This window comes from Hippocampus zosterae, chromosome 4 (assembly GCF_025434085.1).
Source record: "Hippocampus zosterae strain Florida chromosome 4, ASM2543408v3, whole genome shotgun sequence".
In the NCBI taxonomy this organism is placed as follows: domain Eukaryota; kingdom Metazoa; phylum Chordata; class Actinopteri; order Syngnathiformes; family Syngnathidae; genus Hippocampus; species Hippocampus zosterae.
In genome coordinates, this window is record NC_067454.1 from 9929445 (window position 1) to 9953033 (window position 23589).

The window sequence follows — 23589 nt, forward strand, 5'->3', positions numbered from 1 at the left end:
TTTCACGGTTGGAGGCATCCAGAGAATTATGAGTTAGAAGCTTGCCCGACAACATGAACCGGGAACTGGAGTATATGTTCGTCGATGTAAGTCTTTGCTTGGTATTTTCACAGATGAAATTGAGTGATCACGGAAAAGCGATTTACAAAAAATATATACTGTATATATATATTTATATATTGAATTGTGTTTCTTAACTGATCTTAGCTGTCAGGTCTCCCATCGTGGAGAATGTGTAACCCTCATGGGGACACACCCTTCGGTGTTTAGACGATGATATATTTGACATAAGTCGCGATGATGTTACACTCGCCTGACTTTGGTTCCCGCTCAGTGGATGTGGCTACCAATGGTTGTTTGTCTCTATATGTGCCCTGCGACTGACTGGCGACCAGTTCAGGGTGTAGTCTGTCTTCCACAGATGGGTTAGGCTCCACTACCCCCCGCGACTCTGTTCAGGATAAGCTTTGTTGAAAACGGATGGTTGGATATTTGACATAATCCTTCATAGCATTAATGTCAAGTTTTACCGGCCACTATTTTTTTTCTTTGCGTGGGTAGTGAGATACTTCTTTTGCAAAAAATGATCACCCATTGAAATTTGTGTTCTGGTGTTCAAATACTTCCTTGTAGTTAATTAAGGCCTGTTTGCGGATTTGAAGCAATACTGTCCAGCTTGAATTATGATGGGGATTTCTTTGTCGATAAAGTTCTCTTAAAATCGGCCTGTTATGTGAGACATATTTTATAGCAAAAAGTTAACACCACAGTCATCTACTGATCCACTTAATGCGATTAGACCACGCACAGAGTCTCAACCCAAGATCAGACTATCTTCTTATCAAGTTCCGCGGTACCTCTGGGTGGTAGCGTACTTGCGTCCCTCATACCTCACTCAGCCCGCTAATGCTGAGGGTTCCGGCCCCGCGGCGTCATGCCGAGCAGAAAAACAGCAGCTTCTCACATGAGTGGCATCATGTGACGAAGCCCCAGCAGTCAGACGCTCCGTTGACTTTGCTTTTTCTGCGAATATGTACACTGAATGCATTTCACATTCCGTTCTGGGTGTTGCTCAAAATGTGGGACTGTCCTCATGTGAAGGAGTCATGTAGCCAATCAATTACCAGTTATGAAACGAAGTTCACTATGGGGATACTTTAAATGGGACAATGACGGTGTCTTTTTTTTGTTTTTGTTTTTCTGTGACAACAAAAGAAGCACACAGGAGATGCACATTTACCCACTGTTGTGTTTTACACAGAATCGAAAATAGATATCACATCATTAGATGACATTCCACCTCCATAGACACCAAATTCCCATTTTGACTGCAACCTTGCATTGTGTATCGGTGCCTTATAACAGGGATTCTCCAACTTTCCAAGGTAGAAGGACCCCCTTCCATAATCCTAACGCCTATTCCACAGACTTGCCGTGTGTATTCCTCAATGTATTTGGACGGTGTCAAAGGTCAAAATCTTATAAGACTAAGAAGTGTATTTTTATGACACTCAAAGTTAAGCAAAGAAAGTGTATTTTAATAAGTGGATTTATAAAATCCATCTTTGTTTTCCAAATTCTGACTCTTTGATTCTAGAAAACGAACCTTTATAGTTATATAAAAATGTACTCTTGAAAAATATTTGTTAGAGGGGGAAAATGGGGCTTTATGCCAATGGTAATTCTGTTTTTTTGGGGGGATGGGGGGAGGGGGTCTGTATTAGTGTGACAAAGTGCCCTCAACAAAAAAATGGTGGCAGTTACAGGCATAATGCCAGTGGTGCAACAGGCATTTTTGTTCTGGCTGTGCCGCTGCAATACAGTTCCACTCCAGTCCTGCAGGGAGCGCTAATGCATTTCCCAAGTGATGCGACTGACTACCAAAAACAAAGTACCGTATTTTCACGACTATAAGGCGCCATTAAAAGTCTTAAATTTTCTCCAAAATGGACAGGACGCCTTATGGTGCGGAGCGTCCTTTATATGCGCCGAGTTCCAAAATCTGACTGACAGCCGACACGCTGTTTATATAGAGAAAAGGCGGAAGTGACTGTGGCCAGGCATGCGGGAAAGAAGTCGGCCAATCAGGGAAGGGTGGGCGTGTATATATACATATATGGAGAGGGAGAGAGAGAGACAGAGAGAGGGAGGGAGAGAGAGGACAGACAAGCTAGTCCGCCAATGGTGAAGGGTGGGCGTGTAAGTGGACGCCTCAAGCCAGTACCAACACTTGTATAGAGTGTGGCAATGCGCATTGTTGCAAAACAACTCCGGTTTTGGTTTCTAAGAACCCCTGAAAATAAATTCGACAAAAAGACACGCCTACGAAGCTCAGTTCAAACTTAAAGCCACCGGTTATGCTTTTGGCATGCGTGCCCATCTCACAGCAGCGGTGAAAAAACAAGTCAAGCAAATGAACTCTGAGCTTGCCGTTATTCCCGGAGGCTTGACTAAAGAACTCCAACCGCTGGACATTGGCATCAACCGGGCGTTCAAGTAAAGTTGCGAACGGCATGGGAACAATGGATGATCGGTGGCAAACACAACTTTACAAAGAGTGAGAGGCAGCGCTTGGCGAGTTACGCCACAATACGCAACAACGAGAGGGAACGCGGCGTTTTTGATGGATTACGGTACTTGCACAATTGTTCAATTCTTTCTACACACACACGCGCTGCCACCATGTTTCGCTCTGTTCTTTACTTTCAAATGTGGGAAAGCTTCACACGAGAGAAATGTTGACTTTGCTGTTGCTACTCCTTCTTTCCGCTCGGCAATGCGTAGCAACTCACACTAGCATGTGATGCGTTCAATGACAACTGAGATGTGCAGTCCTCTGCTTCTGATACAGAGGATGAGGACTTTGATGGATTTCTGGGTGATGATTGATCGATAAACGTGAGAACATTGTACGATGGCTAAATAAAATACACCCGAACTCAGTTCTGCTTTCGTTGCCTTTTTAAAAACGTGTTTTTATCTTATCTGTATGTCTCTGCATGCTACCGTATGCTTCAAGCTAACGTGTTTTTAGCGTGCGCGCATGCATGCCGTATGTTTAAGCTGGCGTATGTTTTACCACTGTAAAACTGCGCCCATTCGTACGATGCGTCCTGTGTATGTGTAAAATACAGAAATGTCACGCATTACTGAGACTGCGGCCATTAGTACGATGCGTCGAATAGTCGTGAAAATACGGTAAGCTGGTTTCACAGCGACACCATTATAGAGAACTTTGATCATCAAATAAAATAAACAAACTGGATCCGTACCGATATTAAATGTTGAGATTTAATATCGGTAGATGCAAATAAAATATATCGGTAGATGCAAATAAATTTACAAATCCATAAATGGTGATCAAAGCCGCGCCTAATAAATTGATAATCAAGGTAATTAACTATGCACATGGGGCAGAGGAGTCACAGCGGGTCATCCTGATGAAGAGTGAAAGGCTCAGAGATCAGCGTTACCAAGGTGAAGTCCATTTAATCTGCCAATGGCTTTGCGCGGATTTGTTCACGCGAAGATTTAACGCCACGCCCCGAATCTTCAACCCTTCCTTCATGCACAGTCACCCTTCTTCTGATGCATGTGACTTCCGAACCTTAGTCGGGAATGAGGATATTTCTTGACTTTGCTTCGCGACAACAAAATTCACTTCGGCATGATGCAATGCCGGAGAGTTTCGAATCCCGCGAAGAGAAAGTTCAAGGCTGCGTCGGTGGTGGACTCAACTCAGCAGGTGCCTGCCAACAGATCTGAACTTGCGATCTTCAAGGTGATTTGAGGAGCTTCTAACTTTGCTTTAAATGGAACAAGTCTCTTTATTCACATTGACAAATGCATATACTGTACACTCGGTAGCCATACTCAAAAAGGAGTACAACTGTCTGCTGGGCAAAATAGAAGTCTTCCTGACTGTTGCTTTTTCTTTGGGTACTTCGGCTTCCTCCTGTACAGTATTCCAGATACTGTACATGCATTTAAGGTAAATTGAAGACTCCAGCGATGTGAATATGATTATGGCGGTTTGTCTATACTGTTAATCAGTACAGGTTGTAGCCTTCTTCTCAGCCAAAAGTCAACTCACATTGGCTACAGCTGACCTGTTACCCAATTGTTGGGAAGCAGAATTGCAGATTTAAGACTGGATACTTAAATTAAAAAAAAAAAGAAGTTTCAATTAAAACAAATTTATCTTCACAATGCTCAAGTGTACCAAATGGTCCAAGCATCCAGGCAGGCTTTTTTTTTCTGTTTTGGGACAAAAGTTAAAGTTCCTGTAAATATATTGCCCCTCCCCACCCTCTCCACGCAGAAGAGAAAGTAATGGTAATTAAGTTGGTGTCGTTTGGTGAAATAAGATTACTCGGTGTTAAATCCCTCGATAGCCTAATCAGCTTCTGATCCTTCATCGCAGTTCAAACAGGATTAGCGTCATGCTATCCTCTCTCCTGCCTTGGAGGGCGTAGCATGGACTCAAGGTAAACGATCTGGGTTGGTATTGGCATCTTTTGTACAATCACAGACAGTTTTTTTTCTTTTTTTTTGGATTTTAAAATCTTTGTGGCTTTAAGGTGCCCTGGAAACAAATATTTACTATGATTATGACTGATAGACTGCGATGCGTTCAAATGTAGGTTTTGTGTGACAATTATTTCGTCAAACCGTGCTCTCTTTCGACTTGGCCTATTAGTTTTCAAACCACCATTTCAGAGCTAATTCTGATCCAAAAGAGGGATTTGGAGAAAATCATAATTTTTGCCATGCTTTCACAACAGCCTCTTTCAGTGGCTTGTAGTTTGGGCTGGGTCTCTTTTTTTTTAATCGGGAAAAATGAGTATGAGCAATCTTGGTTACGTCTGGAGCTATGCAAAGTGTAGGTGATTACTGGCTTGATGCCGTTATTGCAGCGTTAATCTAAAATATGGCGACTTCATTTGTACCTGTCTGGGTCAATGTTTTGGATATGAGGCTGGTTCTTGTTTTACAAATTAGGGTTCTGTCATCATCATCGGAACGGAACTCCCTGATGTCATGTACGATGGCGCTTCTTGCTAGATTTGAACAAAGCCAGCGTGCCTTTGCTTTACAATGCGCTTCCAGCACTGATGACATGACTCGCACTTGAGGGAAATGGTGTGACAAGCTTGTGTGTGTGTGTGTGTGCGCGAGTGTGTTTAATCCAGCATATGTTATGGTGAGTTGAATGCACTCTGAGTCTCAGTAATCAGTGATTTGTGATTTCACCGTCTGCCAGCCTAAAACTCACCAGCCATCCATTCAAGCCACGGTGATCTCCCATCTTTCATCTTTGAAATGTGAAATATCCGTCAGTGTGTTCCAACCTTCACCTTGCCTCGAATTCTTTCTGGATTGTGTCACCGTGTGTTGATTTGTAGCCTGTTTCACCGAGGTCTCATTCCACTTGATTAAACTCGACGTCTCGTCTACGATGTGAACGTATGTGAGGGTGGATCAAGTCCTGTGCTCACGAGGACAGCAGTTATGCCTCCCCAAGGTGTGATGTTGCTCAAAACTTGCCGCTGCTATTTTTAGCTTCCCCTCCCACCCACCCATTTACCCTTCCTTCCCAGCTCAACCCCGTTTTGGTTGCTAGGCTGGGCGCTGTGGCGCTCCCTGCGGGAAAATGCGAAAATGAAGCAACAAAATGGTGAAGCAGGGATCCGGAGGCACTGAGGATGCTTTGTTTGCCCTCAGTGATGACAATGGTACTCGAAAGGTTACAAAAATGTTCCTTTTAAATGTCACATCTACAAGCTTACTTTTAAAGCTCATAGCCAAGTTTTCAGCAAGTTTTAAAGTTCAGTTCACCCTGGTAACATTTGTAACGTATGTATTGGCATGGCATGGCCGGATTTGGCTTTTTTTTGGGTGACTTTTTGATGTTTGCTTAGCGATGAGCAAAAATGTGGCTTTTGTGGAAGTTACGACTGTACAAACCCAATTGCTGCATTGTCCCCCTGCCAGAAAATAGTCATGGTTACTTTTGTTATTCACTTTAACAATGCACGCCCAATCAAACAGAATTGATGAGGCTATAACAGTTTAAAAACACGACGACAAGGATTTTGCCAAGTCTCAATGTTGTATTTTAAATTACAGAACAAAACCAAGGTTATGATTTGGGGCAGTTAAAAGAAAAAATCTGATGAAACCACAGAAAGAATCCGACTGGATTTGAACTCAGTTAATTCTATTTTGGTTTTGTTTGTATCTGTTATGTGACAGGTATGCAGCATACTACTACGAAAGCCAATCATGCAGATAACTCTCGGGAAGTTGCTGTGACCATGATGTCATGATTCAGTTGACTGCTAGTGTTGCAGCAGATCCAATTAAAAGTCTCCATCTCGTCATGAGCGTCCACAATAGGAGCTCTCTCTCCCTCCAGCGTGGGATCGAAGTCAGTATTTTATGTAACTGAATCGAAGACACAGCGAAATCAACAGACAAGGGAGACGGCCTTAAAATGTTCTGCATCGCAGTGTGAGTTCATTTCTTGACTCTACTGCAAGCAAATGAGGCTGAGCAGAGGGGAAATCCTCTCTTGTGTGTAGATAATCACACGCAGAGGTTTAAGGGACTTTAAATCCTGACTTGTGCATACACATCACACAGTATAAGGCGCAAGGAATAGAGGCTACAATAGTGGCTGCGGTTGTGTTATGCATCCAGCAGATGGGGCTATGCTGAAGGGAATACAATACAATACAGCTTTATTTATATTGAGCTTTCACAACCGCTGTAGCTGTAACAAAGCGCTTTACTAAATATTTAAAATACTAGCCGCATGCACTGTTCAGAGTCTACCGCCATGTGACCGGCAACATTCAGTGCTGTTTTTTCATATTCTGTGATCAGCTGGTTACATCCAGTCTTGACTTGGAGTCATTTTTTTCTCTCTAAAAGTCAAGTTTGTGTGCATCCGTCTGTCTGTGTGATAAAAAGAGAGACAATTGTGCAGCAGCACACAATCCAAGCGCTCAATTGACTTGCCTTTTCCTTAGCGGTGTTTTCCCACAAACGTCTGACTGTTTTGTTTAAGGCTAACATTGCTACTTCCATTTGGTCAAAACAACATTTCCAACAGAGATCGATTTATATTTGGACTACAGTACTCCCCTGCAATTCTCAGGGGCTAAGTACAGAGCCCTGCCGCAAATACCAAACAAGCCTCAAAGGGTTTATAATTGCCCATATCAATAGCTTAAAGCAGGGGTGTCCAAACTTTTTGCCAAGGGGGCCAGATTTTATGTGGTAAAATGTCGGGGGCCGACCTTGGCTGACATTCTTTACATTGAACAACAATATTGTTCAACACATTTTAGTAAGCCAGTCTGTTTCACATTTCCATTTTTTTTTTTAAATTTCAACAATCTTAAGAATTTCTTTTGGTTCATTTGAAACAGGTATATCACATGCAACTGCTTATTCACTTGACTTTTTCTTAAACAGAAGTCTCCTGAGTGCAAATTGATTGATTTGAAACATGAAATGTATCACCATGACTTTTCAATAGTCACAAAACCTTTGACTCAAACAACAGGGAAATGAACAAGCAATACACATATCCACAACTGCAAGGATCATTTGAAATATGACATATCAGTCAATATAAACGTGATGATAAAAGTGATGTCTTGTTAACTCGTGAGTGTCTAAATGCTATTACTCATTTAGTGAATGCTATTACTCATTTAGCCACTAGAGGGAAGCAGTACTCTATGAAACATCACTCACCAGTCTACGAGACCTCAGTCAATGCAACACGTGTTCCATTGCGCCCAACCTGCGGGCCAGACGGCACTGATTTTATGACGGGGGCCGAGGGCCGGATGAAATTCGACCGCGGGCCGGATTTGGCCCGCGGGCCGGACTTTGGACATGCCTGGCTTAAAGCATACCATTAATCTGCCACAAACTCCAAATCAAAGAACATTTTAAGGTAATTTCAAACTCATCTTATTTTTATTAAATTCTTAAAATAAAGAAAATGTGAACAAACATCAGTGTTTCCCAAACTAAGGGACTTGCCCAAATAGTTTATTGCTCAACAAGCAAACACATCATATAGCAATGTGATCGATCTAGTTAGCTTGCTATCTATCCAGCTATCTATCTAGCTAGCTAGCTAGCTGCTAGCTAGCTCTCTCTCTCTCTCTCTCTCTCTCTCTCTCTCTCTCTCTCACGGGAATAACAGGCTGGCAAGCGCTGCCATGAGAGCATCTGACAGATGTTTGCTACAAATACGATCACACGAGTTTCCCCGGCGAATGGAAGCCAATGCAGCAGTGGGCGTCTTCACTCGGTGCTCATTGGCCAACAGCACAGACAGAATTTAATCAAATGCAATCAGTCAAATAACATAAAAATATAATGAACAAACGCTAACTTTGGAGGACATTTGGGGATTTTTCCCCTCTGGCCATGTGATAACAAGCATTCCCATTCAATCTCGTTATATGCTATTAAGTGGGTGCAATCAGTTGTTTTGGTCATTTTTCTTTTTGTGGTCTGATGATCCTGGTTGGGAAGTGGATGATATTATGAAGTCATTAAACCCACGGTGTCCCCTGCAAGCCTACGTCATGAGTTTTGAGCTTTGGTTTTGGTTCACTTGATCAGCTATAAATTCAGCATTCTACTGTATTTACAGAATAAAGACCCAGTGTGCATTTTTATTTCACAATTTGAAACAGGTTAGTCGTGTCCTACTCATGTGCTCAACATGTTTTCATCCATATCCCTTAACTATCAAGAGTTATAGAAAACTGTACCAATCCCATATTTTGTTTTGCTGAAATTAGCTATTTTTTAGTGGGTCGGCTCTGTCCTTCTATTTGTAAAACGAGGTGGCGGCTGGCATTGATTGCAGTGTGCAAACTGAGGTCTCCGCATGTGTAAGCCCATCATCTGGCTTAATGTCTTTTTTTTTCTTTCTTGTCTTTCACAGTGTGCTCGGGTGTGGATCCCCGACATCGAAGAAGTGTGGAAGTCGGCCGAGCTGACCAAGGACTACAAAAATGGCGACGCCTCTCTGCAGCTCATGTTGGAGGATGGAACGGTTAGTCGTGGATCGCCTTACTGCTACCTCACTTCAGCGCATCTGTTCATCTTCGCACCGCTAAGACACATCAGAGTCTCATTAGCATTATTGGTTTTAGCTTGCAAAACAAATTAGGTTTACCAAGATGCTCTTGGAGCAATTTAAATATACAGCTGCAAATTTCAAAACCACCACCAGCACTCTTGCGATTGAAGCCTTTATTTGTTTGACATGCAAAACATGTGTGTTGCGATAAAGATACTTGTTGCAACTCTGGTGAGATGTATTTTGATTTCAATTTTAAATGTTTTTATCGTGTCATTAAATAGCAGTTCTCTGCTGTTACTTTTTTTGTGAGTGTAGAACTGATCGTTTTCTGAATTGTGACATTGTGACATAGAAGGCCCAGGTTACAAATGGAAGTCCTGCTGACATTTTCTGCTGTAAAATGTTTCAAAATCCAAAGAAATCGCCTTCCAAGGTTCCACTGCACTCGTGCGAGCGCTGCAAAATAGCAGGCTTTGTTCTGTTAGGTTAGCGACATCTCTGTGCTGTAATTAGGCATTCACTGTCACTGCATACTGTATTTACCGAGAAGGAGAGACTAATATCTTGATATGAATTTTCCAAAAATCTGTTGCCGTGAAGCAAAACATCACAGCATTTCCCATGGGCTGATTAGACAAGCATCAGACGGCAGAATATGCTCAACTGCATTTTTCCAGATGTCATGTTTGACCTGCCAGCTGAAAAGCAATTAACAGCGGTGCCACTGTAAACGTTTGCGTCAACAACAACATCGTTGAGCCAAGGGCGCTTTTAACCAAAGTCATGAGGAGCACATCCCATGACATATATCTGATAAGTTGCACTTGTCTGTGCCAAATGCATTTGGAATCCATTCAGTACGCGGGGGGGGGACGGACGGACGGACGTCTTATCGATTATTTCAACGACAGCTACCCGCATGTCCAGCTAGACATGTTGACTTGTAATAAGTAGCCCCGCGCTGTCCCTCCCGGCGACTTCTCCAAATGGATTTTAACTAAAACTCCGCCTGATGCAGTCCTTGATTGAATATGTTTCTCCCAATGAAGGCGCGGGTGAGTATACGAGATGGATGCTCTCATAGCTCAGTGTATACAATTTATATTTTAGACTAAAGAAAAAAAGGGGTACAAGTATCGAGCGATGATCTGATATTTTAGGACAATGACCTTCGGTGACAGATGTCAATCTGTCAAAGTCGCCTTACACTTGCCTAAAGCCTCCTGTTTTCATCACAATTTTTTCTTTTGCTGTTGCTTTCTTTTTTCTTCAGAGAGTGGATGTCATTCAAAAGGGAGTTGAGCGAATCTTACCGAAACCTGATTGTTTTATTGAATAAATTTCGCCTATGGTAGTTGTTGTTGTCACATGACAATGCAGTTCTGCTTTAATCTACAGTATGTAACCACTGTTGCAATTAACCAACAAAGGAAAGTGACCATTTGTTGAAAGTTTGTACATTTTACAAATAAATTCAGTTTACAAGGGAATTAAAAATATATATATATTAAAAATGATAACAATAATTTTGATTCTAACTACAAATAAGGCAAGATTCTTAAAAGAGACATTCCTTTTTTACATGTGTTATAGAAGTTGATAGGTGCCTCATTCTTCGCTCAAAATACATAAAAGATGATCAAATTGTAATCTACTACTTTTTTTTTTTGCACTTAACATGAATTTGTCATTCAAATTGAATTGCTAAAAAGCTTTGATTTTTGTTTTGCTCTGTCTCGTCACCACCCCTCGTTTTACTTAAGTCTTTCATTACCATGGGAACCGGCTAGGAGCTGGGGAATGTGACGAGGAGAGTAGCAATTTATTTCTTTATTTTTCCTCAAAAGGCCCAGAGTCTAAACTCAAAAGGCAAACAGAGAAAGGAACCCATAAAGTAGCAAAAGAGAGACATTTTCATGTCATGTCGGCAACACCAAGCAGCACTTTTGAACTCGTCAATTAGTGTTTGTGGCGCATGCGGCAAAGAGATCAATGAATACCCCAGGCCCAACGTCGACAACTTTGTATACAGGCAATTAAAAATGAATTGTCCACAGTATGATCCTTTTTAATAATGCCCAGGCCGTTCTGTGAATCGTGAAAATTTGCCTTTATTTGGCGACGATTGAAATACACGTGGTTTGTTTTTTTGTTTGTTTGTTTTTTCCACAAACTCAAAATATTCTTATAAAAATGTTGCATGTTCCCCCCCCCCCCCCCCACGGAATATGGGGCAAATGGGGATAAATGTAAAAAAAATATATATTTCAATAGTTTTTTAAACTGAAAAAATGAATTGTGAAAATGCGAGTCTGCTGGTGCTGAACCATGATTATGTGGTGGCGGGGGAGGTGGGGGGGGTCGACTAGATACAGTACTGTAGCTGAGTGGTAGCGGTCCATTCTAATTTGTGTTTCTTGAGTGCATGATCTCAATGGCACATCTCTTTATTTTCCCACCCTCAGAATCTTGAGCACAAACTGGACCCCAAAACCAAAAACCTGCCCTACCTGCGAAACCCTGACATCCTGGTGGGCGAGAATGACCTCACGGCGCTCAGCTACCTCCATGAGCCGGCAGTGCTGCACAACCTCAAAGTCCGCTTTATCGACTCCAAGCTCATCTACACTTATTGCGGTAAGAGTGCAGTCGTGGATTGTTTGTGAAAATGAGTCGTAGCATTGCAATAGTTTATTATTGAACTCTGAATTTCTTCTATAACTTCTTTTTATTCATCCCGGCTCACCTTATGACACAGTTAACAGGTATCGATTCCCAGGTACCGGGAATCTGTACTCATCCGTATTCAGCAATTGGTCCAGTCTGTAATTTGGTGCATAATCAACCCCCCCCCCCCCCCCCCACACCCCCGACCCCCTCAGTCACCTGATGAGGGAATACAGTTGGACGATGCGCGGGTAGAATGCATTGTGGTGATTGATGCTTTATTTCGATTCTCTTGTATGCCCTTTTCACATGTCTACTTTTGTTCTGGTATTACAGAACAAGGACTTTTAAAGTGTAAAAAGGGTTGCTTGAAAAAAGTTTTCTTGAAACTTTCCTTAAAACTTTCTGGACATTCTCCCCCTCCCCTACCCCGTTTGCAACCCCGATCATATTTTGTTTCTCAGGGATTGTTTTGGTGGCCATCAACCCGTATGAGACGCTGCCCATTTACGGGACAGACATCATCAATGCGTACAGCGGTCAGAACATGGGCGACATGGACCCACACATCTTTGCTGTAGCGGAGGAAGCTTACAAACAGATGGCGAGGTTTGTATGATCCCGGGCTCTATTGTAGCTCCCTCGTGGCTCTTCTGGGTTTGTCTGTCATATTTAGGGCATGTCACATTTTGAAACAAAATTACAAGGTACTTAACAATTTGAAAAAAAATGAATGCAAACATTGTAAAATACAAAAGAAAATGAGTGAGTGTAAAATACAGTAAAGTAGAATACAATTAAAACGATTTGACCTACGGGGCGTTGAAATTTCGATGTTCCTGCATGAATACTTGACTTCCAACAACAACACTTGACTTGTGCAACCTATTGCTTCACTGACATTTCAAATAACAGTGCAGCGAGTGTGTTGCGGAGCCTTCGAGGGGCATTTTGGGTCAATTCAAGATTACTGCACCCAAAGGGCGGGGCCGCGAGCGAAAGTTCATGAAAGAGGGCATTCAAAGGAATATCCTGTCGTCCTCAAAGAGAGAGGGAGTGTTCGATGAGTAGCCGAGATGGAAAAATGTCAAGCGTCTGGCCCACTTTCTTCTACAATGAAATCCCCTGATATCAAAGTTCAAAGAAAAAGGAGCTTCGAAGAGAACTGCAGCTTACACTTTATTCCATGTGACACACGACCAGTACATGATGTAATACAAGCCCCACCCACCCCCTACCCCCAATTATTTCTTTTAAACTCATAGGAGTGATTTGAGTGTGATTTGAACCCAAATGTGTGTACAATTTTGCCAAGCAGCAACTATTAAGACACTTTTTGAAGCATGAAATGATTTCAAAAGAAAGGACTTCAGCAGGCAACCCGAGCACTTTTTCGGATGCGTCCGCCCTTCCTGCTTGAGGCTCCCGAGCTCCGTCTGCAGCTCGAGAGCCGGAGGAATGAATATCTGCACTTCAGGAATAATTCCCTGGTTTTTTTTTCACCAGCACAGCAATGAGTGGAGACAGACATTAGTTGTTGTTTTCGCTCTGGATCGAGCTTCATTCATTGTTTACGTGCCATGGAGCACTGCACCCTCACTCACTCATTCTTCCTCTCACTCGACATTAAAGGGACCATTCAAACTACATCTGTTAGTAGCCATCATGGAAATTCACTCACTTCATTAAATTCACACATTTTTTTGATTTTTTTTTTCAACTTTCCTCTCTGAAGCACCCACAAGCAGCGGTTCTATTTATTCCCTTGTTGCAGGGATGAGAGGAACCAGTCCATCATCGTGAGCGGCGAGTCTGGGGCAGGGAAGACCGTATCAGCCAAGTACGCCATGAGATACTTTGCCACGGTCAGCGGCTCAGCCAGCGAGGCCAACGTCGAGGAGAAAGTCTTAGCTTCCAACCCCATCATGGAGGTGACGCTCTTATTTCCTCTCCTCTCTCATGCTCCACTCCTCCTGTCCGCTTCCACCTTGATCCGACCAATCAGAGCGGAGCTCGGGGAATGAATAGAAAGCTTTCTTCCGTCACAGTGATGTCACTGCAACATCTACAACTGCATCAGCCTTTTTCCATTTTACAGAACCTGCGTGTGTGTGTGTGCAAGAGGGCTGAGGGATGCTTGTGTGAGGCATTTCAATTACTTTGGCTGACGCGAGCAGATTAAATATGCAGTGAAAGACTGAATTGTTGGCCCCGGCAACAAACACACATTGCAGTCCAAGCTCCCGAGGATTTCTTCATTTACAACCATATGGAATTGAATCAAGCTGTTGCCATCATAAATTCTATATTATGTAGTCTTGTCACATGACAGGTTTGCATTTTTTTCCCCATTTCAAATGCAAATATGGAATTTTAAGTTTCCCATTGTTCATCAAGAAAAACTGCATCCAATGAGGAATTTCTGGTGAATTCAGACTGCCCAAATTCTGTTTGAACTCCGCGCCACAAAATGTCAACAGGCTTGTGTAAACCCCCCCCATCCCCGCCAGGCTATCGGAAACGCAAAGACAACTCGGAACGACAACAGCAGTCGCTTTGGGAAGTACATTGAGATCGGCTTCGACAACCGCTACCGAATCATCGGCGCCAACATGAGGACATATCTGCTAGAAAAGTCCAGAGTGGTCTTTCAGGTGAGTGCAGGAGCAGATTGGCTAGGTTTTGTTTTAGACGTGCTTTAAACAACCCTGCTTGTTTAAAGTGATACTTTATTGGAAACTGTGCAAGTCAGTTTGGAGGTGCCACAAGATGCTATTCTTTTTTTTTCTCCATTCATTCTCATGGGGATATGTTGAGAATCAATTCAAGAATTATAAATGGTCTGAAATGAAAGTGGAGTTTAAAAAAAATAGAAAAAAAGCATATGTTGCAGTGCAAACTTCAAGAGCAATAATGAAGGTATTCTTGAATTAATACATGTCGGACATTGTCAGTCAAGTTCCATACCCGTGTGGGGTAATAAGGTAGTTTATTATCACTTTTCTGCTGGAGTAGAATCATGTTGGGTGATTATTAAGCAAAATGTTCAGTTTGTAGAGTGAGATTATCTCCCAAAATATGTACCAAGGGGTGGAATATGTCCATGCCTAGGACGAGTTCATAAGAAACACATTGGTGTAATTCTTCGCTCGAATTCTATGCACGGATGCCAACATTCATCATGAATTTGATATTGTCTTCCAGGCGGACGAGGAGAGGAATTATCATATCTTTTATCAGCTCTGCGCATCATCGCATCTGCCGGAGTTCAAAAACCTCAAACTGAGTACGTAACGCAAAATGCACACCTACTTAGGGAAGCCGTGGTTGAGTCTAGTTACATCTTAACTCATTCGGTACCAGCCAATTCTAGACCAAGTCTGACAAGACGTTTAAAAACGTCTTTGGGAGTGAATGAGTTCATGGATACTCTCCACTTTCCCCTCCGCATTTCCAAAAGTAGACGGGAAGGCGTTTTGAATCACTTATCGCATTTCATGTCACGTTATCCGATGAAGTCACTGCTGCAGTCGCAACACATAAGAAAGAGTCTGTTGTCCAACACGCTTTCATGCAGTGCACTCCCACTGTGGACCTGCACCTGCTCATCTTAGACACGGAGCACGCACACACGCACGCGCACACACACACACAAACACGCGCGGTTGCCTATTTCCTCTCCTGCTGACTTGCTAGCTTGGTAAATAGAGTAGTTGTCACTGAGTCATATCCGTGCCCCCGTTACCAGGCAACACTTCATGCCTTGATTTAAAGTGTTGGTATGTAAAGAATAATTTTTTTGCACAACTGATGCACTTAAGAACAGGAAGATGAAAGAGTACAGTTGTCTGAAATCGGCTTCTCTCTGCTTCAGGTAACGCAAACGACTTCCTGTACACCCGGCAGGGCTGCAGCCCCATTATCGACGGGGTGGATGACACCAAGGAGCTGTGCACCACCCGACACGCCTTCTCCTTGCTCGGTAACTCATTATTTCAGTCTGTGTGGAATCGCCAACGGACTCGGTGCGGATGTCCGTTCACTATAGCTTTGAAGTAGACGCTTTCCATCAATTCTGGACATCACCGGTCTTTGCGGGGTGATCTCCAGCCTATTCCAGCTGACTTTTGACATGAGGCGTGTTACTCTTTTGGACTCGCTAGTCACTCACAGGGTACATGTAGGCAAACATTCGCACTCACATTTAAACCGATGGACAACTTAGAGTCTTCATTGGACTTGAGAGTCATGAAGAAGCTAGACTACGCACTGTCGCTTAAAATTTTGCATGATGTCTGCATAAATGACTTGACTCCAATTGGGAGTAGCATTTAATGAATGCAAATGCTGTAAAAAAATGCAAAAGCTCTAATAATAAGACTCAACCTTCATCCACCTCTATACGACGGTTCATCTATCGCTGTCCCGCTCTCGCGTGAATTTTTCTGTTGAGCATAACATTGGTGTTGAAACATCTTCGCAGTGTATTTGAACTTTCAGTTATCAATTGGAGTGTGTAGGAGGAAACAAATGATTACGTGCATTTTTTAATTCCGTTATTTTTTGTACATTTTAAGCTTGCCAAAGCATTTTCCATGAAGTAGATTTTTTTAAAGAGTTTTTATTTTATTTTTTTAAATGGTTTTTAGATTGTGGATTTTCAACCATCACTGGTGGGTCTGGAACATAACTCACGAGATGAACAGGGGTCCTCTTATCCTCATACCCAACTTTATGTGAAGTTACATTTGTGTTTCTTTCACAATTTACCTTCTTTACCGCAATTGTTTTTTTTTTCTTACATTTGGTGATGCACAATGTAAATTCCTCCCCAGCCTGAATTACTGCTGCATTTCCGGTAGAATAACAAAATGTTTTCCCCTCACAGGGATCAACGAAACCCATCAGATGGGACTGTTTCAAGTTCTGGCTGCTATTCTTCATCTGGGAAATGTGGAGATCAAAGACAAAGATTCCGATAGCAGCTTCATTCCTGTGAGGATATCTTTTGATTCATTCATGCTGTTTTTCTAACTTTTTCATGAGATTAGTCCGCCAACTGATTTAGTTTCGACACTAGACACATGATTATATTCGCTTTGGCTTTGATAGTCCCGAAAACTAACAAGGGAAAAATAGTTCAATCGCGTGAGCTATTCGAGGCGCAGGAGGTTATCACGGGAATAATTCACGATCTTGTCTCACTCATTCTTGCAGCCCAACAATCATCACTTGAGCAAGTTCTGCGAGCTAGTGGGCGTGACCTACGAGGACATGGCTCAGTGGCTGTGCCATCGGAAGTTGAAGACGGCCTCCGAAACCTACATCAAGACCCTCCCCCGGCTGCAGGCCACCAATGCCCGCGACGCCCTGTCCAAGCATATCTACGCCAAGCTCTTCAACTGGATCGTGGAGCACGTCAACAAGGCGCTCGTCACCAATATCAAACAGCACTCCTTCATCGGCGTGCTCGACATTTACGGGTCCGATATTTCATCAGCTGTTGTGTGTTTTTTTTGTTTGTTTTTTTTGCCCTATCCACTACCACCATAGACTTGAAATTCATTTTGTCAAAAGTAAATGACTCCCTTCATCTGGCAAGCAAATGTGCTGCCCGTGAAAGTAAAAGCGCAGAGACTGATGATAATTTAATCATTTTTAACACATAGAGCTGATTCATCCTCAACACTGTGTATGTGGTATATTACTGTCGACACCATCACCATTTTAATGAGCGTTTATTTAATTTATTTTATTTATCTATTTTCCAAATCGATTATGATTGTGGATTAGGTAAAAACATGCAAACCCTGACTGCTTTATTTGAAAACAAGGATTGATTATTAATCCTGGAGAAACCAAGAACCCTTTTCTTCTTTGGAAAATGATGAATTATACATTAATTGACTGCTATATGTTCAGTGAACAACAAAATATATGTTTATTCAAATATTCAATGCTTTAATCTTAATTTAGGATTAGGGCCAAATTTGACCCTTTGGGATTTAAGGGTCGCATTTGAGTAGCAGAATTTATAGGGGCCAAATTTGACCCTGTGGGTTCTCCAGGGTTCAAATATATGTTCTGTTTTTCTTCTAAGGTTTGAGACGTTTGAAATCAACAGCTTCGAGCAGTTCTGCATCAACTATGCCAATGAGAAGCTGCAGCAGCAATTCAACATGGTGCGCAGAATTGTTTTGACATTTAAGCGTATGACATTTTTGGGGGAAGAAAGCTGGCATCTAAATGTCCATCGTGCGTGATTGTGTGAGTGCAGCACGTGTTCAAGCTTGAGCAGGAGGAGTACATGAAGGAGCAGATCCCCTGGACTCTGATTGACTTCTACGACAATCAGCCCTGCATCAACCTCATCGAAGCCAAGATGGGCGTCCTGGACCTGCTGGATGAAGAGTGTAGGGTATGTGTACATATATACAAAAATCTCAAACAAAGAAATGTCATTTAGGTTGCTGCACTGGCCTGATTGATGCCCTGTCTTTCCTCCAGATGCCAAAAGGCTCGGATGATTCCTGGGCTCAGAAGTTGTACAACACCCACCTGAAGACGTGTTCCCTTTTTGAGAAGCCGCGCATGTCCAACCGCGCGTTCATCATCCAACATTTTGCAGATAAGGTGGGTCTGGTGGCTATTTGCATCGCGCTTACTCATTTCAACCTTTTCAACTCCATTGTTCACCTCAAAACCTTTTTGTGGTCTGAAGAGGTCGCCTCTTTTGAGTAAAGGTTCAGGAACAGATTGGCCGCGGCAGCCAGCAGTCTTGTGAGCTATTTTTAGAATAGCCGCAGGATTATTTTCTTTATTCTTATCTCAGTTCTCACACGCAAAAAAAGGTTTTGAGTGTTTAGAGTGGCTGTTGAGATTCACTTTCGGCGCAACGCTGCATTATCGTGTCCGGTTTTAGCCACCGCGCTATAAGGTTACATATAAACCGGTCATGGACTAACACAGGTTTTCCCATGAGGTTCCCTGATCTCAAAATGGACTGTCGCAGATAAGTGTGATGTGAAATGAGCAGTTTTTGAGTTTTAAGCCACATTTCCTGAAGCATCTAGTACAAAAAATATTTAAACCCTTCAAATGAAAACAGCTTGTCAATGCAAATTGAAGAATTAAAACAAAAAAAAGAATATTTAAGTTATTGAATGTATTGATATCTATGAAAGCCACACTTCCACAGTAAAAATGATCAGAATTAAAAAGTATTTGAAAAGAAAAATTTTAATTAATGGTGTCTATTGGAAAAAGCCCCACTTTTTTATGTAAAAATAAATGTCAACAAATATAATTATAATTTTTAAAGGATTCATTCATAAATCTCAATGAGTAAAACCTCATCTTTATGTGATTGGGTGGATCGGCAGGAATTGCAGGAGAATAGTGAACTATAGTTCTGTACAGTGTGATGTGGCACGCAGTTAGAAATCCGGAATTTCACAGATACTAATGGACATCAGTCAACATTTGTTCGTATCTTCATAAATTGGATATTCGTACCTCGGTGACCTGCTGTATATCGTTGCCGTCGGGGGGGGGGGGGGGGTGGAATCCTCCTACCTCCAAAATCATCAATTATGATTTTTAATTTAAGTTTCTTGACACCAACTAAACTCTCTTGTACTCGTTCAGGTTGAATATCAATGCGAAGGTTTCCTGGAGAAGAACAAGGACACGGTGAATGAAGAACAGATCAAGGTGCTCAAGGCCAGCAAGGTAAGCTGTACACACAACGATAAGGTTGACATCTATTAGGATCGGGGTGGCAGCGACCTCTACTGACTTATATAGACAACTACATATGGGCAGTGCAGGAACTGCACCTCTGAACGAAGTGACGATTTTTTTACACATTAAAAGAGTAATATGAAACCAAGAATACACATTGATGCTCATTTAATTTGCAAGTTGAGGGCTTACCGTATTTCAACTGCAGAGGCCAGGCGTTAACTGAGGGAATCTTTATTTTATTCGATTTTTTTGTGGTACAGTATTAAAAAATATCTTGGTGGACAGTTTTACAATTTACGTCAGATGAAAGTCAATTTTAAACCAAAACAAAAAGGGATAATATGGAGAAATACAGCAAAACAAGGATAATGAAACCAGACCGGGTCATCCTATTCCGTCACATTGCTCCTGAAACATAATCATGCCTGCCTGCAACATTGTGTACGATCAGACTCAATGGAAACATGAATAGTCGTTAAAGGCACATCGTGGCCTAAAATCAATTTCAAATCCCATTTTAATACTGCGCTGCACTGAAGTTTATGTGTGATACTGTTTAGGATGCCGCGTAGATTTTACTGTTTTGGTTAGCGACAAAGATTGACTGAGCGGTCACTAAGTCGTGTTTATTTGTGGTCACTACCATCTATGAACTGATATAACTAAACGTGCGGTGGGTTGGTAAAAAGGAAGACATCAATTTGCGTGAGGCATTCATCTGTTCGAGTTGGGGCACCCATCTGAGCAAATACAGGAGGAACTTTACATTGCATGTTTTCTGTTCTAGTCTGAGAACAAGATCAGTTTCTAATAACCTTGACGGACGAAAAGCCTTTAAATCCTGACTGCTGTCTGTCCCACACACACACACATGACAATATGGTTACCATGTTTTGCGCCCTACACGTGCGCGTCGTCTGCATCAGTGAGACTTGAACACTTGGGACTAAGCCTTAATGAGGCCTAAATGAGATTTGGTTTAATTAGGATTTACGGTTTTTCGCCAAACTTATCCCAGCAATCTCCCTGCATCTGTGTGTGTGTGTGTGTGTGTACGTATTATTGGCTACCATAATAATCGGATTTATTTGGCAATTTGCACCTCATTGCCAACTCTTGTACAAGAGTTGCGTTTCTTTGACAAAGATGATCCTAATGCGTGTCTTTACAGTTTATACCACTTACTGTCTTTGTCCTGCTGAACCTTTGCTAAAACTCTTATATTTGCTCTCCTGAGATTATAGCAAGTGTACTTCATGTAGAACGGTACATAAATCAATCTTTCCTCAGATATTTGCTGTCCCTCGAACAGAGTAGAAATGTGCCGTACACTACATTAATTGCCGTGGAAATTTCATAATTGGGACAAATTATGCAATTCTACATACTTTTTTTTTAAAAATTCGTCAGTGAGTATAATTCCCTCAGTTCATAGATTCTCTTAACTCATTCACTCCCAAAGACGTTTTTAAACGTCTTTTCAGACTTGGTCCAGAATATCCTGGTAATGAATGAGTTAATCACAATCTTAAAATCTGTCTTTCGAAATGTGCCGTGACACACTGAAAGGTCAAATGCTTTCGGATTGGTCAAAATCCGATCTGTGTTATTCGTTCACGTGCACTACACGTTTGCACGTGACATCCGCAGGGCGCGCTTGAGAAAATACACAAAATGGGAGAGAAACGTTTGTGACAAATCATGATTGATTTCAATCGTCGTCCCGTTCACATTTCATCAGCAATTTGCCTGTTTTGTTTTTTTTCCCATCAAGAACACGCGGGATGCAAATGATGACGTTTCATCTTAATGTCACTGTGTTGTGCTTTCATTTTGTCTCCCATGTGTTGTCCAATGTATGTTGGTTCTGTCTTCATCATGACAACCCTCCTCCCTCCCTCCCCACCCGTCTGCAGAAGGTAAAACAGCGACGTTCACGCGACACCGATCTGCCTCTGGCTCTTGCTTTATCTTGTCTTTCACTCGCCGACTTATTCGCTCTAATAGCACCGAATCACGGGGTTTAGGGCTTTTGTGCCGTCGGTTGCTGCATGGCGAGCACTCGAGGCATTCGCAGTTTAAGAATGAAGCACGTCACCAGGAAGTAGAGACATTGGGAGAGGTGTCTTTAGTTTGTCCTGCTTTTTGACAATGGAAAGAGGAACACAGCACGGAAGAGGACATCTCAGTTCATATCTGCATGCCGTACTAAAAACGGATATACAGGCGCGTCTCTGTTTATCTAAATATCATGGAAAACTTCATCCATTCCAGTACGGTCAAAGGGGACCAAGCTCTTCCGATCCCTCCCCACCCCTGCTAAAAAAGGGGTTTAATTTTGCACGTAGAGGACACAAGATAGCAGCATATGACTTCAAAAAATAAGTAAAAAGCATCAACAGCTTGCATTTCGAATTCGCACAACCAGGAAGCTATGGTCCATCATCGATTTCATCCAGTCGTTGAACTATACAAAACAAACAAACCGCACGTTGACATGACAGTTATTGACATCGTTAGCTAGTATATGAGCCTAAAACAACACAAAGAAGACACAAGTTCACTTCTGAAGTTCAATTTACCCTTTGGAATTTTCGCACAATAGGAGTGTTAAGTTGCCACTGCCTCAACCTCGACTATCTGGGGATTCACTGTGGTTCAATTCAAAAAGTGAAACTCATTTTATGTCGGTTCACTACACACAGACGGAACTGGAGAATGGTTTTATTGTGTACAGTTTGGATTACGAAGGATTACAAGGAGCAAAAACACAAAAATCAATCATTTCAAGACTTGAGAATATTACATAAGAATCCATCAAAAGGATTTTAAATGATAAATAAATCACTTTTTGAATTACCCGTACTGAAATAAATGAATTTTTGAATGATATTCTTATTTATTGAGGCGCGCCTGTACATTACAGTATACATGAAGCTTTTCATAACTTTTTTTACATGATGGTTTGGAGCTTTGTATAACAATCAAACTGACTGAACTGATGGAATGTTTTGTTTTTGTTTTTGTTTTCTTAACAAAACTAATCTACAAATCTGTACGAAACATCCTAAAAGTCGGATCTCCACAATGGAAAGTCCTTAAATACAGTGTTGTAAACCCCTTCGCAGTACGTGCCAAGTATGGCGATTAATTGATGTATTGCTGCACTGCTTATGCGCCAGTAAAACGTCAGACGTCACTCAATCTATTCCGGGAACTGTTTGTCTGGAATTTCATTTGTTCCAGAGTGAAACTGTTTCCATCCTAAAACCAGGCCCGATTAAGACCTTTAACTGCCAGCCATTGGGCAAGAGGCGTTAGTGCACCTTCGACCGGTTGCCATTCAGAGCACATATAGATCAAAGAAAAAAGAAAAAATATTACATTCACACGTTTCACACCAATGAGAAATCAAATGAAATTCATTCATAATTCAGAGAACGCATAGTAGGTGTTCCGTGGTGCAGAAAGTGCCTGGAAGGCAAATGTCTTTTGATCCGAACAAAAGAATGCTGACTTTCTGATCTTCTTTGAGATTGCAATATTGACTGAGCAGCCAGGATCTAGACATGTTAGCACGCTAAGCTATCGCTAATTTCATTTTCCAGTTTTGTGGTTGTCATCAACCACACATTTCCTCTTTGCCATCCCGGGTGGCATTCCATGGTCACAATAACAACAACAACAGCAACAAAAAAAAGCCAAAGCAAAACATACTTTGTGGACTAAAGATAATTCTGTAAAATGTTCCAACCTGTACGACGTCAAGGTTTAAAATGTTCAAGGTTTCACTGCACATCTCCAGCATGAAATCCACCGTAAATCCCGATCGGCGTTATGATTGTATTTGGACTGCTCTACCCAGTTTGACCTGCTGGTGGAGCTGTTCCAGGATGAGGGGAAAGTCACCAGCCCGACGGGTCAGACCCCCGGGACTGGAGGCAGGACCCGTCTCAGCGTCAAACCTGACAAGAACCGCGACAACAGCAGCAAGGAGCACAAGAAGACCGTCGGTTGCCAGGTTTGATATTTGCCGTCCTCCACACACTCCCGAC

The 23589-nt window shown here is 42.1% G+C and overlaps 1 protein-coding gene across 1 annotated transcript in view; it reads left to right on the forward strand.

The window, feature by feature from the left end:
* Positions 1–5659: 5659 nt before the first annotated feature.
* myo5aa (myosin VAa) overlaps positions 5660–23589 on the forward strand; it is a 35224-nt gene continuing 17294 nt past the window's right edge. The window contains exons 1-15 of the mRNA XM_052062831.1: positions 5660–5746; positions 8981–9091; positions 11587–11758; positions 12253–12397; positions 13563–13719; positions 14299–14442; positions 14993–15074; positions 15663–15770; positions 16677–16783; positions 17006–17271; positions 17889–17970; positions 18066–18206; positions 18296–18421; positions 19436–19519; positions 23400–23555. Of these exons, the coding sequence (XP_051918791.1) occupies positions 5675–5746; positions 8981–9091; positions 11587–11758; positions 12253–12397; positions 13563–13719; positions 14299–14442; positions 14993–15074; positions 15663–15770; positions 16677–16783; positions 17006–17271; positions 17889–17970; positions 18066–18206; positions 18296–18421; positions 19436–19519; positions 23400–23555 (1953 nt within the window). The 5' untranslated portion in view covers positions 5660–5674. The remainder of the gene's footprint in view (positions 5747–8980; positions 9092–11586; positions 11759–12252; positions 12398–13562; positions 13720–14298; positions 14443–14992; positions 15075–15662; positions 15771–16676; positions 16784–17005; positions 17272–17888; positions 17971–18065; positions 18207–18295; positions 18422–19435; positions 19520–23399; positions 23556–23589) is intronic.